General features: G+C 42.6%; 2 protein-coding genes across 6 annotated transcripts in view; one reads left to right on the top strand and one right to left on the bottom strand.

The window, feature by feature from the left end:
- The window catches only part of LOC147011510 (protein fantom-like), a 65,106-nt gene extending 59,952 nt beyond the window's left edge, over nt 1-5,154 (top strand). The window contains 6 exon segments of the mRNA XM_085858376.1: nt 332-533; nt 2,277-2,395; nt 2,556-2,745; nt 2,877-2,958; nt 4,218-4,351; nt 4,989-5,154. Of these exon segments, the coding sequence (XP_085714502.1) occupies nt 332-533; nt 2,277-2,395; nt 2,556-2,745; nt 2,877-2,958; nt 4,218-4,351; nt 4,989-5,086 (825 nt within the window). The 3' untranslated portion in view covers nt 5,087-5,154.
- Nucleotides 5,155-5,282: 128 nt separating this feature from the next.
- Nucleotides 5,283-18,576, bottom strand: part of LOC147011509 (nuclear receptor coactivator 5-like) — a 22,578-nt gene continuing 9,284 nt past the window's right edge. For 4 of the 5 annotated variants that reach the window (XM_085858378.1, XM_085858379.1, XM_085858380.1 and 1 more), the window contains 6 exons: nt 16,242-16,277; nt 15,949-16,013; nt 15,603-15,723; nt 8,379-8,578; nt 7,928-8,275; nt 5,283-5,925 (listed from right to left, as the gene is read on the bottom strand). In XM_085858378.1, coding sequence (XP_085714504.1) covers nt 5,567-5,925; nt 7,928-8,275; nt 8,379-8,578; nt 15,603-15,723; nt 15,949-16,013; nt 16,242-16,277 — 1,129 coding nt within the window. In that variant the 3' untranslated portion in view covers nt 5,283-5,566. The remainder of the gene's footprint in view (nt 5,926-7,927; nt 8,276-8,378; nt 8,579-15,602; nt 15,724-15,948; nt 16,014-16,241; nt 16,278-18,576) is intronic. The other variant, XM_085858377.1, reaches the window with a different exon arrangement.

The following is an 18,576-nucleotide window of genomic DNA, read 5'->3' as shown; positions in this document are numbered from 1 at the left end:
CGTATCCTAGCCGTAGAGCAAATGTGACTCGTGCATTATTCTCCCCTCTCTTTCTATTAGGTACCTTCTTGAACCTGTCATTCCTCCACAGGGTACACTTGTTCCAATGAAAAAAAAAAACCTATCCTTTGATGTTGTGACATTAATTTATAAGTACAGTATAATGTTTGAGTAAGTACTCTGATTATCAATCGACTTAAAATGAAACATCCATCTTTCTTTTCCAACTATAACATGTTGAATAGGGTCATGAGTATTTCAAGTGTGCAGTCCCAAGCGGGCAACGACAAACTTTATTTATTTCTCCGTTTTATTTACTTTCTTATCCCAGGATCAAACCTCACAGGACCAGGATCCGAGGAAACATACGTCCACAGTTTATGTTGAGTCTGAGATGGACTTGGAAATGGAGGGGCAGCTGAAAAATACCGTTGCAGACACTAAAATGAAAAACGAAGGAGCGTGCGATGAGGTCTCGTTGTTGTCGAGTGGTGAAGCTCTGACCATGGAGACCACGGATGAGTTGAGCGAAGGTAGATGCACTAATCTTTCTGGGAATTCCGGTGCATTCTGTGTCGGCACGTGAGGTGGTGTTAAGGAAACTTATCTTTCTTCCTTTTGATGTTGCTTGGCCTAACGAACCACCATCGCGATGTGTACCAAATTATGTTTGTGAAAAAGTTATGACCTGTAAGATTACGATCATGCACAAACTTTGGTGTACCTAGAGGGCTGGCAGGATAACTTGAAGGTGTGCACACTTACCTTTGAGCTGTGCCGTCAGGGTTTTGTTTCGGACCTGCTTATCAACTGTTGGGTTGGGATTTCGCATGTGGGGACGTTGCATCACAAAGCAAACCGTCCAGTGGATGGACGGTACACGGAAGATGGTCCTGCCAGTATTTGTGGTTGGTAGATTTTAAAGTTGCATCTTTTATGAAGTCTGCAAGTTATCTATGGCACTGTGAACAAAATTTAAATTGCTGCCCAAATCACCTTTAATCGAATGTCAGGCCTGGCCAGGTGGCTGGTGAAAGACTTGGGCCGAAAACTCTCCCTGGCTGACCCCACAAGGTGGGAATAATTGTCGAAGTAGTTATAGTAGTTTTGATAATCTTTCATTCATGGTGTCAAATTAGCTTGGATTTAAATACTGGTTATTTCAATATTTACTAGTAATAGGCTTCCACAACCATACTTGACCATGTTGGGGAATGATCGTCGAGGTCCTTGTGCGAACGACATGAAGGACTCGACTCCTTTCCCAACATGAAGGAAAGACTTGTATTTTATGGCCTTCAAAGTCATTCCACAACCAAGTTGCCTGAATAAAACTAGAAGGGCACACATCGACGTTGCCAGATATGCCGCCACCCACATTATTACATCATGATACATACTTTCACCAGGTTTGATTTAAATCCCTGAACCCAGATTCAAAGTATAAAATAATTCTGGCTCCCAGACAATGCTTCCGATCGAGTTTAAATTTAAAACAGATATTCCCCATGAACCATGACTAATAGATCATAATTGTGACGCTTCACTTCGATTGATGAAGCGGTTTAGGAGAAATAATTATTTTTAAAAAAAGATTTTCATTCAATGCACTATGGCTTCCACACCACGTGACCTATCTCATAATTATTATAAAAATATTCTACATGAGTGGTCGCACCTGTGGTGAACATTGTGTCGATCGGATAAGCGTTTCCAGAGAAACAGAAAATTAGCGTGGATGGACGTAGGCACGGACAAATGGACAACCCGAAAACATGCCACCGGCGACTCCGTCAGCGGAGGCATAAAAACGTGTACAATGGTAAAACCTTCATACAGTAACACGATTGGATGTAAAATGCGGCCAGCAATCCCCCCAAAAATAAAATCATCTGTTTTCTGCAGCCATGGGCTGTACAGGGCGGTTCACGGACCAGGAAATTTTCTTGCCTCACCTTGTTGTTCCACCTTCACTTTTTCATCTTTAAATTCGTTTTCTCCGCCACTGCTTGAAGGCATTCCAAAAAGTCTGTTTTCTGGTGGCATAGTTTGCAGGATGTTTCACGTATTAGGAATAAACAAACTCGACCTCGCTTCGCTCGGCTTCGGCCAAATAGATCAATGTCATTGCGTATACATTTATGAATATGAAATAAAGCTAAACTTAATATGCAGCTGAAAGCCAATTTATTCAAAGTGAAAGTTCATGTCGATGTTTGTTAATATGGAAAGAGTTCATATTGTGTGGTCTCATTTGATACATTCATATCTCTTAGTGTCAGAGGAGTTGGAAGCAGAGAGTGAAAAAGGGGAAGAAAAACAGACGGATGACAGCGAGTCTCTGGCAACAGATAGTGATGAGGTTTTGACACATCTCACCACCGACGTCACGCCAGTAAGAGAGCAATTTGATTTTTCAGCCGATTAATTAGTGGTATTGATGATGGACATTACATTGTGGGCCCATACATTTAAATTATGAGTGTCCAATAGTAGAGCTTAATGTTCCTGATAATCACTGGACTGACGGTGAGTTTCCACGTCTCTGCATGCAGCCTGCCGACTACATCCGGGTTGAAGTTCTTTCCTTTCACCTCCTTCCTGAAGGATCAGCTGCCGATTCCAGTAACCAGCAGCTGTTTGTGGAGTACAGCCTACTTGGGCTGTCCACGGAGGAAACAGAAACGCCCCTGTCCCTCCCCAAACCACCGCCTGGCCATTCGGCCCACTTCAACTTCAGCAAAGGTGGCGTTTCAGCTCCAATACATTCACTCGAGAAACTCCAGCTTAGAACACGACAAACACGTCAAGGCGAGCACAGCACTTCAGGACACCGTCCATTGTTCCGTTATCTTCCCATATCTTGTACTGTACAGTGATCTACGTTGACCGTGAGAAGCACAGCCAGCGGAGAGACATGCTGGCAAGTGTTGCGAAAGGAGAGGAGACCTTTGCCATGTAAGAGCTTATTGCCTGATCACACATGCCGGAGTTGTGGGCTTTTGTTAACCTGCTTCAAAACAAATGGCTGACAGTGAAGTGGTGTATAAAGGGTTTAAAGGCCTAGTGTATTTGAGCATCATGGATGGCAGGTATGGATCCACCATTGCAACACTGGTTTGCCTCAAACTCTACAAGGTGTATACGATGAGCACATGACCGAGCTGTCTGCACCGACAGTATTTATCAACTTTACCATCGGCCATCGATTACCTGCATTCGAGAGAGAACACATAAAGATTTAAAAACAAACAACTTACAAACACACAGTTGAGGTCAACTCAAGTTAAACTCGTCACGATTAGGATGTACATGTGTTTAGCAGATTATTGAGTAAAATCATCCATCACGAACTCCTAAATTGCTGAGATTAGAACGTCATTTTGTTGATCTTAATCAGGAAGATGTAGTTTTATTCATATCTATTACATCATAAATGCTAAACTGTTGCTTCACCATCAAATGTCTTGAAAGACTGACGTGTGTTCTTCATTATGAACATCTGTGAGACATGTATTATAGGATTTGATGAAATTTCTTGGACTTATGGGAATACATTTCTCTCCATGCCTCCAGATTTAGCACTCCCCCCCCTCCTGTAGTGTCTTCTATTTAAGTGGGTGGGTTTCATGTTTATCACCTGTTTTTATTTATTTTTTAAAAACAGGATCTAAGGCTTATAGTGGAGCTGCCACACACACACGAATAAACGACACACAACAGCAGGAAGTTAGAGACAAACATGAGATTGGGGGATGTGCTGCCACTTGTCATGGTACTCTCGGTACCAGTGACATCGCAATAGCGTTGCCTTTCTCACCGCCCTCAGAAAATGTCCTGAGGATTTTCCTCCTCCCCATTGGGATTGTCTATTGTGAACCTTTTAAAATGCTGAACATCAAGCAAGGAAGCAGCACGTACAATTTCGGTCTCAATGACTCGGCCAGGGTTTGAACCGCCGACCTCCCAGACCCAGAGCGGATGGTTTCACAATTACACCACCGAGTCTGGTCAAAAAAAAAATGTGCTAAAACAAACACATTCACTGTGAACTCATGAGAATTCACTGTTGGTGGTAAAACTCTCAAAGGAAGGAAGGGGATGAGGGGGAGTGAATTTTACAGCAATTAAAATAAAAAAGATATATCGGTTGAGCTTTTCCCACGTTCAAGCTTGGTGTCAGTTTAATTTGAATTGCATTTCTCCTCCTCACCCAGCGTTCCCTTTACTGTGGTGAGCGAACCACTCGCAGAACAGCAGGAACTTGACTGTGTGGACTTGGGCACGGCCCGGCTGGACCTACGAGACATCCTCCGTTCGGGCAAGGATCTCACCGAATACACCCTGGATGGTGAGGATTCTGTTTTCCTACAATGTGCTCAATGTTCTCAAGCGGTACACATATATGTGTGTGTGTGTGTGCGTGTGTAACAGGGGGCTGCAAAAGTAGGTATACAGTAAGGACTGTACTTGTTTTCATTACTGTATACCTACTTTTGCAGCCATATATATATATCGATCGGATTTCCTGTCATTCACGTTTCCCACAAATTATACCAGATTGTGAAATTACACTCAAACAATGGAACCACTCACCTACTCTTTGTCAACCACACAATGGGATCTTCAATGTCCAACAACTCATGCTGGGATATGGGACACCCAGCTTAAGATTCTCCTGAATGATGGAGTACTTTATAATATAGTGGCCTTCGTGAGAGGCACTGATATAATACATAGTTTATACTGCAGTCAGATCAGGAATTTAACTCAGACAAGACAACTCAAAATAATTGTACTACCACTACACACTCCGATAAGTCTGGCGTTAAGCCCGTAGCAGTGCATCTCATCAGTTGCCATGTTGAGTGTTAATTCTGTGCAGCGTGGCTCCCCACAGTTTGTACACCCAGCAATACAGATCAATTCAAAATGTCGATAAAGGAAAGATGAGACGTTCTTGGCGGCCCTTTCTTTTTGTTCTGCAGTGATTACCGATGATGGGAAAGTGATCGGCAGTTTGCTCGTCACGATTGAAGCGCTCGCTGCTCTCAAAGACACCCAGCAAGACCGGCGAAACTCCTAAACCGCAGGTCCAAAGGAAGTGTTTTGTAAAATTTACACAAAGAAAATAAAAACGATGTCTGCTCTTGATAGTTTCACTTCCTCGTCACGTGCAAACAGAACATACTCGGTGCGATTATCTTGTGAGATAGTGTGATGTGTCATGACTTTGATCTCCACCTCTTTGCCGCAAGTACAACAAGGAATTACAAAGAATAACAGATTCATACTTTAATGAATGCAGAAAAAAAAAAAGAAAAAAAAAAAACTCAATTCCTTTTACAAAAAAAAAAAAAAAAAAACATTAAAAAGCAAGGTGTAGATAACACTTGGTATTAAACATTAACCAACAAAGTGAGGTGACATTTATGGATTACAAATCATTACCACATGGCCAGTTCAATTTCATATTAGCACAAGGTGCTTGGCCGGTTAAAACTACAATGAAAAAAAAAATCTGCTTCAGTGATGGCGTGTTAAACCGACTCCTCTTTCAATTACATCAATAGCGAAACAGACTCTTGGACTTGCTTGGGTCACCTGCGCCAGCGTATTGGGATGAACTATCCAGCAGGCTGTCCAGAGCTTTGCGCACAGCGGGGTTGCTCAGATTGATGCTTGTGGCGGACGGGTGCCGCGATGACACGGTCGCGGGCGGAGGTGGTACGGGTGCAGGTGCGGGACCCATGAGTCCGTCTCCCACGTTGGTGTTGTCAGGGAGCCTGCCCATCATGTTCCCGTACGCATTTGCATGCGGGTTATACAAGCTCGTGCCGACACCCTGTTGAGAGGCAGACACCGGTATGCCGGTGGGACGATTCTGGAGTGTAGATGCTGGACCACCGACGTCAGGAAAACGGACTGAGTTTAGGGTATGAAAGAGAAACAGAAGAGAGTTAATCATCAGTTAAAAAAAAAAAAATTAAATACACGACATCTTCAATTACCAATAGTAATTTACCCGAAACTGAAAGTAAAATCGAAACAAACTAGGTGACACGGCTCCTTCAATTTGCACCTTCATTTGTCAGTTCCTCATCAATCGTGATATTACTCACATCCTTCATCACCAAGCGCATTCTCAACACCTGCACACAAATCGTTTTACCTGCCGACATGGTCAAAATCAAATTACCAAGGGAGGGCTGAGATGTCCAAGTGGTGAGACAAATCTGACTTGTGCTACTGAGTGTGTAATACAATAAGGTACAAATCCTGTTTGAATAATACACCAGAATTGTAACTGCACAATCCCAGGAAGTTCAGATAATTAGTCTTTCATCTGAAATAAATGTTTTATTATTTTGAAATAAATAATAAAATGTACACTTCTTTGAAAAATCACATCAGATGTGAAAGCTGTTCATAATTATAATGTGTCCCCCTCAGCTCTTCATCACCCTGTTTTGTCCAATTCTACAGCAGCTTCATGTTAAAAACTAACTCTTAAATGCCCCCTTGGCAACCTTTCATGTTTAGTTAATGCTCAGAAAGCAAAATTGTGTATACAGCCTCGACTACAACTACCATAATCGATCTACTACCCCAAAGACTACTACTGCTATGCCACAATCGATTGAGTTTTCCCTCTCCACCTCCCCTCCATCTCTGCACCTCCACCCCTCATGGAAATGCGCGACTGACCTCGGCCTGTACATTTTACCCACTTGTTACAAATGAACTATTTGGTGAAGTTACGATGAAATTTATTCGCCAGATTTAACTGTTATTTGTACGAGGGAAAATTGATGTTACACCACTTTTTCATGCCAGCACCATGTGATGAATTAAATGCCCGTCTCCATCCTACAATGTCGGTTGACACCGCTGCATTGTCCGATGATGCCAGTGCATTGTGATTAGGTTTGCTATAGACAGAAGGTGCGAGTGGAATTTAAATTTAACAAGTGAGCACAATATACGCCCGAACAAGAAGGTATATACAGAATTGTGCTACCACATGGAAAACAGCATCCTGGTTGCCATGGCAATCACTTTAGATGACTAACGTATGTCATGACACACCGTCTCCACAGTCTGTACCTATGTACCAAATATGAAACGTGAAAGTTGAAAACTTTAGGAGTTAGAGTGCGGACAGGAACGGACGGAGACAGATGGATGACCGGTATCACATAATACATACATTATATATATATATATATATATATATACATATATACATATATACATATATACATATATACATATATACATATATACATATATATACATATACATATATACATATACACATATACACATATATACATATACATATATCGGGCGTATAAAAACGATTGACTGATCATGCCTGGACCAATGAAATGTATGGACCAAGGACAAAAAAAAAAACTTTGGAGAAGGCAGAGATCGTCACGATCTGTCCCAGGGTGTGCATCTGTAACAGGACCATGCCAGACCTCACACCGCCCGCATGACAGGACATGAGGCACAATCAAACTCAAGTTGGAGGTTGTCCACACCCACCGTATTGACCAGACATTGTCCCCAGACATTGTCCCGTCAGAGAACCCCATTTCGTCCCTGAAGGAAGCCGCACGTGACAAGCACTTAATGCGGCACGAGGATGTGAAGAAGGCTTTCCGATGATGCACCAAACCCTAAAGATGTTTACATTGCTGGCAACAGTTAAAAAAAAGAAAAGAATCCTGGATCATCTTGTAAAATGACCAGGCGTATGTATGGCGGTGGGATCAGAGAACTGTGAAGAGCAAAGTGGCGTTATTTATTGAATCACCTTTGTGTCTGGTGAACGACTGTTTAAAACCTGTGGTCAGGTGTCTTTAGGGAGGGGTGAAGGGGTTTAAATTTTAGACTGACAAACATTACACCATCTCACCTTGGACAAGCTTACCCTCAGGATCTCCCATGATGGACCCCACCAGTGCGGAGGTCGAAATCGGCTTCCCGAGCACGATCTGCCGTCGCTTTTGAATGTAGTCAGCTATAGAGTCAAGCTCTGGGATCGTAAGGGACTTTCCATCGCACAGCAAGTCGATCAGTGGCTGCAGATGTGGTGGGTTTCCTTGTCCACGACGAGAAAAGTCCATGTTCAGCGCACGGGTGGTGAGTTCAGCGGCATCACGCGACACATCGATCCGTCTTTGTTCTCGGTCCTCGCCAAAATGTTTGGCAAAGTCACGCGACAGCATAAGCATGGCCTCGTCCTGCGGCATGTTGCGGTGCTCTGGGGTTGGGGGGGGGGGTAGACAGTGCGACGTCATTTCAAACTGCATTCTAGCAGCTTTTCTCAAGGGAAATACTGTAATATTTCAGAAACGCAATTGTACCTTCTTGTAGGCCGTGCAGGATATTGACTGTGCAGGAGCGGTGCAGCTGGTGGCTGGTCGTAATCACTACGGCATAGGGTATCGCAGAACGAGTCGCCTCGTTCAGTGTCTGCTCAAGTCCCATCTCCGATGATAAGAATATGAGGTCAACGTGCAAGCCCTGCTCTTGGATCATCTGTGCCACCGTCTCACCATAGTTTCTGGTGTGTGCAAACAAACCATCTTCAGAACCAAAAGGAGGAACACCGCATTCACATCCTTTGCGGCTAATGGGAAATGAAAAGCCCAAAATACTGAGACACCACATTCAACTGAATCACATACAAAGTACATCAAAACAAAGGCAAAAAAAGATTGAATTTTGAATCTTAGATGCCACATCAGTCTCTCTTAAAGAGCAGGTTTTGGGTCGCTGATGACTTCATGTGATTCGAAGGTTGTAATCACATTAATAATCGTTGGGCAATTATTTTCTTACATTTGAAACTCAAAATAAGCTAAAATTAACTTGCAAGTCAAAACTTTTGTCAGTGATCGAAAAACAGACCGGAATTTACCGAAGATGCTACGACGTCACGTTCTCCGAAAAAAACTTCGTGAACATTCGGAAACAGCGTGTGAACAATGGCGAGATGCGAATCAGAGAGCGATTTCAGCGGCGATGAAATTGGGTGTTTTCATTCCGATATTGCAGAGGATGAGTCGGAGGATGATGGGAATTTATACGATGGAGTTTCTGGCCCTGAGCCATATAAATTTCAGTCACTTGCAAGTGCCAGAAAACGGCCGATTTCATGTACAAGTGGCAGGACTGACTGCCGGCAGTTCACACTGACAGACTCCACCAGACAGATTGGTTTGTAGATTTTCATTTTCTTGTTCGATGCATAAAATAATGTAAAGTTTGATTCGTCTGTGACTTGATATAATAATTTTTAACCCTCGAGTCACTCAAGAGTCAGAAATAGAATGAATCAATAATGGACCCAAATATATTTTTCACCGTAGCTTTGGCGTTGAAGTCTTTCTGACAGCTGAGCTTGACCCCAGCGAAAGTGAACAGTTAGAACAAACCCCAACTTTCAAGAGACTGTTGTGGCATATAAATACCAAAACATATTTAGCCTCATTGGGAAATATTCTCCCAAATTTAGAAAAAAAAAAAAAAAAGTGGAAAATTGATCAATTTTTAGGTCATCTCTACCGAGATGACCTAATAAAGCCGGACTGAATGTCCGTCGTCCGTCCGTCAACAATTTTTCTTCCCGATCTTGATGAAACTTACTTAGTATGTGGGTAGAGGTCGATGAGTGTTGCACAACGATATAACTTTTGTCCGGGTTCAAGGTCACGAGGTCACGTAAGTTATAAAAAAAAAAAAAATCGCCATTTTCAAAACCTATCTAGTCTGCCATTCTACAAGATATGTGGCAACTGTTTATTGATTATGATAGTAAAAAATATTATCTTGTATCTAACCGGACAGATTTTTGAATTTCCGTCCCGTTTGGCCGCCACGTAACCTGGAAGATGGTCAAAAACACCTCCTGGTACAAAGAAAACTTTTTACTTCCGAACTTGATGAAATTTGGTATGTGGGTAGAGGTCGATGAGTGATACCCAACGACATTTTTTCCCGGATTCGAGGTCAGGGTCAAGGTCACGAAAGTTGTGAAAGTCGCCATTTTCAAAACCTATCTAGTCTGTCATTTTAGGAGATATCTGGCAACGGTTCATCGATTATGATAGTAAAAAAACATTATAGAGATGACCGTCACCCCCACACGGGGGTAATTTTTTTACAATTGAAATGAAATAGCCCAATTTGCTTATGCTGTTAAAAAAGTAATTTCATCAACAATAAGTTGATTTGTTGAGAAATTTTTTCATGCTTGTGTTTTTCAGAAAGTTTAAGCCTGGTGTTGGCATAGTGGTTAGGGTAGCGGCTTGGGATCCAAAAGGTCCTGAATTCAAGCCCTGTTGGCCGCTTGAATTAATACACACCAGGAGGTTGACTCAGCCTGTCATCCTTCCGAGGTCGGCGAAGTGAGTACCAGTGTACTGGGCCCGGTGTATGCCCCAGTTAGAATAGGTGTACCATATCCCTGTGTCGTAAGAGGCGACCAGGGTTGCGTCAGGAAGGGCATCCGGCGTAAAAACCAAGCCAAATCACTATGCGGATCATACGGATGATCCGCTGTGGCGACCCCTAACGGGAGCAGCCGAAAGAAGAAGAAGAAGAAGTGTTTTTCAGAAAGTTTATTTGTTTTTTCCATGTACTTAACTCTCTAAGAATACATTTGAAGGTTTTTCTCACTTAAACTCAACAATTGATTCTGTGACAGAGCAGTATCTGGAGAACTTGTCAACCAACTCATATTTACAGAGTGGTGATGAGATGTGTTTATGCCTTCGTAATCCTCGGCTGTGAAATGGTCACCACAAATGACTAGTCTATCCAAAGGGTCTTCTTTACCCATTTCCTTTGGGGGAAAATTCGCCCATTTTGTTTGTACAAATCTTATCCACTGCCGGCGAATGTTTGATTCCTTCGGGAATCGGTGGGAGTGATTACCCGTTTTCCAGCCATTTTCGCAAAACATGACGACACACATACGAGGTATGATGTGCAAATATCCAAATAACTTTGTTCTACAATAATTCAAAATAGAAAAGGATAATATAGACAGTTGCAAGCTCAAAAAAAAAGCGAAAGAACGGCCCGCTGAACTGGACACTTCTTCAATGAGTGAGTGAGCGTCCGCTTTGTTTTGGAGAACGTGACGTCAACATCCATATATGGCACGCGGCTGGTTTTTTTCAACAGCCTCGAGAAATAACTTCGGAGTTAAATTTCATTAATTTTCCCAATAGTTAGCATCAAACTATTTAATGCACATATTATAATATTGATAAATTTTCAGAACGTTTGGTGACCCGCAACCTGCTCTTTAATCTCTACTGTACAAAGGAACACAAGAGGCACTTTTCACCGCTCTGCAAGCACTCACCACAATCGTAAAGATCCTGTCATTGTGAAATTACGTCAACAAAAACAACCATTTCAATTAAATACACACTCACATTCACACTCTTGCATCATTTAAAGCCATCTGGCATTCACTGAGAAATGTTAATTTTTGTTTGATTTGTTAACCCCCCCCCCACACCAACCCCCTTCTCTTACTACTTCAGCAGGTTATGTGAAAAATGTGTCACTACATGAGTATCTTAACTACATGCACACACAGACACAATACAATAACGAGTCACTAACATCACAATGGTTAATTTTGAGACATTTACTTTGTTCTGACTAAAGTAACAATTGGTAGAAAATTTATCAACCACAGAAAAATAAACTGGCTGTGCAAGGAACAATATGGTACCGAGGCAGCATTCGACATATTCATTCACATTTTAACTTTACTCTTGGATTTGGACATCCGGGGAACAGCTGATCAACAAAATGGCGGTATATTAGATAGATGTGGTTTGGTCGATCGATCAAATAAAGAAGAAAAGAAAAAAAAAAAAAAAAAACAGAAAAAATAAATACAATATTTAAAAAAAAAAACACTGTTTGTGAGGGGGGGGCTATGCAACCAACCAACATATCATATACGACCAATTTTGAACCAAACAAGAAATGGTGTCCCTCACACATCATTTTATTCATGAACAGCAAATACCACCCGTCACTTCGCTGACAGGAACACTGTGATTGGGGGGCGGGGGGGAGTGAGGAGATAGAGAGAGGAGGAAAGAGAGTGAGGAGATAGATAGAGAGAGAGGAGGAAAGGGAGAGAGGAGATAGATAGAGAGAGAGGAGGAAAGGGAGTGAGGAGATAGATAGAGAGAGAGGAGGAAAGGGAGTGAGGACATAGATAGAGAGAGGAGGAAAGGGAGTGAGGAGATAGAGAGAGGAGGAAAGAGAGTGAGGAGATAGATAGAGAGAGAGGAGGAAAGGGAGTGAGGAGATAGATAGAGAGAGAGGAGGAAAGGGAGTGAGGAGATAGATAGAGAGAGGAGGAAAGGGAGTGAGGAGATAGAGAGAGGAGGAAAGAGAGTGAGGAGATAGAGAGAGGAGGAAAGAGAGTGAGGAGATAGAGAGAGAGAGGAGGAAAGAAAGTGAGGAGATAGATAGAGAGAGAGGAGGAAAGGGAGTGAGGAGATAGATAGAGAGAGAGGAGGAAAGGGAGTGAGGAGATAGATAGAGAGAGAGGAGGAAAGGGAGTGAGGAGATAGATAGAGAGAGAGGAGGAAAGGGAGTGAGGAGATAGATAGAGAGAGGAGGAAAGGGAGTGAGGAGATAGATAGAGAGAGAGGAGGAAAGGGAGTGAGGAGATAGATAGAGAGAGAGGAGGAAAGAGAGTGAGGAGATAGATAGAGAGAGAGGAGGAAAGAGAGTGAGGAGATAGATAGAGAGAGAGGAGGAAAGAGAGTGAGGAGATAGATAGAGAGAGAGGAGGAAAGGGAGTGAGGAGATAGATAGAGAGAGAGGAGGAAAGGGAGTGAGGAGATAGATAGAGAGAGAGGAGGAAAGGGAGTGAGGAGATAGATAGAGAGAGAGGTGGAAAGGGAGTGAGGGAGATAGATAGAGAGAGAGGAGGAAAGGGAGTGAGGAGATAGATAGAGAGAGAGGAGGAAAGGGAGTGAGGAGATAGATAGAGAGAGAGGAGGAAAGGGAGTGAGGAGATAGATAGAGAGAGAGGAGGAAAGGGAGTGAGGAGATAGATAGAGAGAGAGGAGGAAAGGGAGTGAGGAGATAGATAGAGAGAGAGGAGGAAAGGGAGTGAGGAGATAGATAGAGAGAGAGGAGGAAAGGGAGTGAGGAGATAGATAGAGAGAGAGGAGGAAAGGGAGTGAGGAGATAGATAGAGAGAGAGGAGGAAAGGGAGTGAGGGAGATAGATAGAGAGAGAGGAGGAAAGGGAGTGAGGAGATAGATAGAGAGAGAGGAGGAAAGGGAGTGAGGAGATAGATAGAGAGAGAGAGGAGGAAAGGGAGTGAGGAGATAGATAGAGAGAGAGGAGGAAAGGGAGTGAGGAGATAGATAGAGAGAGAGGAGGAAAGGGAGTGAGGAGATAGATAGAGAGAGAGGAGGAAAGGGAGTGAGGAGATAGATAGAGAGAGAGGAGGAAAGGGAGTGAGGAGATAGATAGAGAGAGAGGAGGAAAGGGAGTGAGGAGATAGATAGAGAGAGGAGGAGGAAAGGGAGTGAGGAGATAGATAGAGAGAGAGGAGGAAAGGGAGTGAGGAGATAGATAGAGAGAGGAGGAGGAAAGGGAGTGAGGAGATAGATAGAGAGAGAGAGGAGGAAAGGGAGTGAGGAGATAGATAGAGAGAGGAGGAAAGGGAGTGAGGAGATAGATAGAGAGAGGAGGAAAGGGAGTGAGGAGATAGATAGAGAGAGAGGAGCAAAGGGAGTGAGGAGATAGATAGAGAGAGAGAAGGAAAGAGAGTGAGGAGATAGACAGACAGAGAGGAGGAGGAAGAGAGTGAGGAGATAGATAGAGAGAGAGGAGGAAAGAGAGTGAGGAGATAGATAGAGAGAGAGGAGGAAAGGGAGTGAGGAGATAGATAGAGAGAGAGGAGGAAAGGGAGTGAGGAGATAGATAGAGAGAGGAGGAAAGGGAGTGAGGAGATAGATAGAGAGAGGAGGAAAGGGAGTGAGGAGATAGAGAGAGGAGGAAAGGGAGTGAGGAGATAGATAGAGAGAGGAGGAAAGGGAGTGAGGAGATAGATAGAGGAGGAAAGGGAGTGAGGAGATAGATAGAGGAGGAAAGGGAGTGAGGAGATAGATAGAGGAGGAAAGGGAGTGAGGAGATAGAGGGAGGGGAAAGGAAGTGGGGGGGGGAGGGAAGACAGACGTGCGGTGGAGCGTTAATGATGATTTATAGTCTCATTAAAATGATTCTGCATTGAATAACAGTGAAGATGGAAACAAATTAATATACAAAATCCATTTTCTACCGGTCATAATACAAATACCACCCATAGACAAACACTGCCTGGATGCGTCCGGAGCCAAGCTGTTTGGAGACAAACATAGCTCGGACTTGTCCGAACACGGACATACACACACACACATTGGGGGGGGGGAGTAGGGGAGTAATCAGAGAATATGTTGGAATGGTATACATACCTCCATTGGTACATCCCTTACACACCTCTAGAATTGATAAAAGCTGAGCTCGGACATGGCAAATCAAGGGAAATGGCTTTTAGAGATGCAGGTGTACAGCATTACTTGCTCACCTGGACTTCAGTCAGGAGAGCTTATGTGATTGAACAGTGTCTGCAGGTGAGTGAGTGAGTGAGCCAGTCAGTCAGTCATTATCGCTTGAACCAAACACATAATTTTGATGGAACTTGGCCACAAAGCTTCATATCTGATCCTTAACGAAAGTGTATTGACCATATCAAATATTTGTGCTCTTTGATGGGGTCTATGGGGTTTTTTTGTTTTGCCCCCCCCCCCAAAGGGTATTTGCTCTTCTCTGAAACAACACACATGATTTTGATGAAACTTGACCACAACCCTAATCATCCATAATGTACCAAAATTTACCCATCACATCAAATTCTGCACTCGTTAAGAGAGGCCTATGTGGTGGGGTGGGAGGGGGCACGTTGACCCCACAAATTAGGTATTTGTTCTCTTCTTGAAAACTACACACACAATTTCGATGAAGCTTGACTACAACCTTCATCACCCATGATGTACCAAAGTTTATCAACCGCATCAAAATCTGCATTCATCAAGGGGGTCTACGGGAGGGATTTTGACCCCCCAAAATAGGTATTTGCTCTCTTCTCCAAACTACACACACAGTTTCAATGAAACTTGACCACAACCTTCATCACCCGTGATGTACCCAAGTTTGTTCACGGGAGCAAAAAGTTCAGCTCCAAAGGAGGTCTGCGGGGGTTTTGAGCGGCTTGCTCCTGATCCAGGTGAACGTCAGGTCAGGCGGTCCTATGTTTTGGTTTGTAGGCTGGGATTCAAAGATAAAGTACAACTGGTTTGAAAAATTAATAAGTTGGCACTGAATATTAAACAAAGGTTGTTTTTAAATTGCCATTTCAAAATGTATTACCAGGTGTACGATAAGCTACATCATCCTGGTGATGCCTCATACATCACAAGGTAAGAACGCATTAAAAAAACAAAAAAGATTTTGGCAAGCAAGCAGAGGCAGGGCCGCATTCGGGTACTCACGCAATATTGCGGGTGCTTATTATCACAGCACAGTCAGCTGCCATGCCTTCCACACGTCGCAGCAAAAGTTTACGGTAGTAGTGGAAAATCACTTTCCTCAGCTCGTCGGTCTCCTCAAAACCTGTTGAGGGTCGTGTGAAAGGGAGCACAATCAAGTCAAGCGACAAAAGGAATATTTCTACATCTAATGTACAATTCCATAGTTTCTCCGAAGAAACATGATCAACAATTTGGAACCACAAGGAGAGAGAGAAGGGGAGAAGGCGAGAAAAGAGATATATTATCATAGGAAGGAAATGTGTTGACATGGTTAACCAAGCCACAAATAACTAGTGCTGTTGGGTACCGGTATGCGATTTTGGATATCCCTTCCCAGCCGATTCTTGCCACGGACGACGGTCATAATCCATTCTTCAAACACGGATGAGCACAGCAAGCAAAAACAAACAAAGTTAAATTCTGAATTGCAATTAAAGACGAATCTTCAATATTCCAAACTCATAACAACATTTGAGTCGATAAAAATGTAACGATTCATAAAGTCTTCATCACAGCATAGCAAATGAATCATTTGAATGCGCGAATGAACGATCACACTGCAAGTGTCTAATGTGCGATGAAAGATGCAGAAACCATTACCTTCTGATGGGCGAGCGCTCCCTCATGTCAAACTCCCTGTACAGCATCCAGATGATATTTTGGTTTTTTGATTTGAAGAGCAGACAGGTAAATAAGATGAGAACAAAATTCTAAACTCATTGTCCTTTACCCACACAAGTGTCTTTCCCTTTACATAGCAATGCAAAAGTGCTATAAAAGCACGACTTTTATCATTATGGGGAGCTGTAATCATGGCCTTGCAAGCTACAAAGTCAATGACAAGAGGACCTTTATGCTAATTTTTTCCAAAAGTGATGCATTCTTATATTTTGCTTTAGAACTTCCACTTCAATCACTCCACCCTCCAATTCTCATACTCTCATAGAACTCATGCAGGTCATAGAACAAAAAGACATTCTATTCTATAACTTGCACCCCAATATGAGGGTCGACAGCACAGAGTCAATGGATTCAGTTTGGCTCAAAATAAACAAGTTAAATAAAAGGTCCATTCAGTCCAACACCAAGAAAGTTTGGGTTGCTGTATGTCAGGAGTAGGAAAACAAGAACCAAGTGCCTTGGAGAGCAGCAAAGGAGGGGAGGGGTGAGAAGGAGATGAAGATTCTCGAGTTGTAAACAGCATTGAAAGATCCTCAAGGGAACAGAACATATGAGCCTTAGCTCTTGTAGCCTTAACTTCATGATCATTTAATGGACTTGCTCACTAATTACAGAAAGAATATTCATCTGTAATTTCACCTTCCAGCAACTGGTTTCCATCACAAAGCTTCATGTCACCTTGATGGCAGGTGCTCAGCAGATAAGGTCATCACAACCATAAAAAGATTCATCTTCCATGCTTCTCATTTCAAGATCAGAGAACAAGGATCACAATGTATGGTGGTTTGGTTGTAATAGTAGTAGTACAGAGCCACTTGGAAGCCTGAACCCTCACAAAATATTCCATTTGAACTTTGGTCGATACAAGCAGTCCACTCCACTCGGACACATTCAGACAGTCATGAAAAAGGAAATGGAATTCTTGGCAAAAACGAAACTTCTCACACCTGACTCTGCAGCTTTGCAGAATGAAGGAAAGTGGAGTTTAAGGAATAATTTCTTCCACCAAACAGTGCAGGTGCTTTTAAAAGACAATAAAAAACAAACAAACTGAACATAGCATGAGGAGTTTGACATCTCAGGCAGGATGAAGTGGCAATGTGGAGTCGATTCGAATATCCAACGCTCCACCACCTTAGGACATTTATAGGATTTCAAAACAAATGATCCAATGATAAATGATCCGAATAAGTTAAGTAACAAAAAAAAAAGAAGACGAAAGTTTGGGGTTTAATTTAACCCCAAACCATCACTGATTTCCACATTCGTCTTCAGATGAATACGACTTTGGGAAAATGATGAAGATAAGCAAATAAAGCAAAAACCAAAATATGCTTTGCACAAAAGGTAAAGGATGTCCCCTAGTAATTCTTTTTTTTTTTTAGTAAAAAAAAAAAATCAACATCGTGTGATAAACGAGCAAAGAGCATCAGTAGGGGGAACAAGTACCACGTAAGGAATGTGTTTATGAGTGGGATTAGTGCCACTTGTTTGTTTTCCTCGTTTAAATCGTCCTTTCATATGGCTGGAATTAATGTTTCCATCTAAAATGGAGTTGAGAAAGTGAGCACATGAATGTGTGTACCCATCCATGTACTGTGCCCACATAGTTATGCTCGAAACTCCATTCAACAGGTACATTAATTATGCATGCAGTGATAACAGTGCCGCCTGTTGTGTTAAAACACCCTGAAGTGGAGATTTCCATCACGTTTCAATCCCATGGCCTGCAACCCCCTACGTATGTGACGCGCCAAACTTCAACTTGTGAATGACACAAGATATTGCTACACTTGTGAAGACCCATCAGCACTGTCGATGTTCCAATTTTGGTGCAAAAGTAATCTTGTTTTGAGATAAGACAACCGAGCATGAGAACAGAATGGAAAAAAAAAATGCCGATGCTTTGATGGAAAGTATCACTTCAGCCACAAGTCTACTACTACAACTACTTATTTAACAGCCACAATTATTTCCACCCTTTGTGGGATCAGCTGGGGAACTATTTTGGTAGAATAACTTTTTTGCACAGAAAGGTTTCTGGCAAATCTCCACTGACACTCCAACTCATGGGTCTGAAAAATCTGCTCTGCTGCTCTTGCACTTCCTCCCTGTCATTTATCCTAGGTCACCTTCCATCTGCTTGGAAATCAGCGAACATCACAGCATTGCATAAAAAGTGCAAAAACTGATCCCCTAAATACCAACCTCTCAGCTAACTTCTAATCGTCAACAAGGTCATGGAATCCATCAC

Source organism: Eptatretus burgeri, chromosome 15 (genome assembly GCF_056783735.1).
Source record: "Eptatretus burgeri isolate ZD-2024b chromosome 15, Ebu_testis_v1, whole genome shotgun sequence".
NCBI lineage: Eukaryota > Metazoa > Chordata > Myxini > Myxiniformes > Myxinidae > Eptatretus > Eptatretus burgeri.
This window is presented reverse-complemented; position numbering and strand designations above follow the sequence as displayed.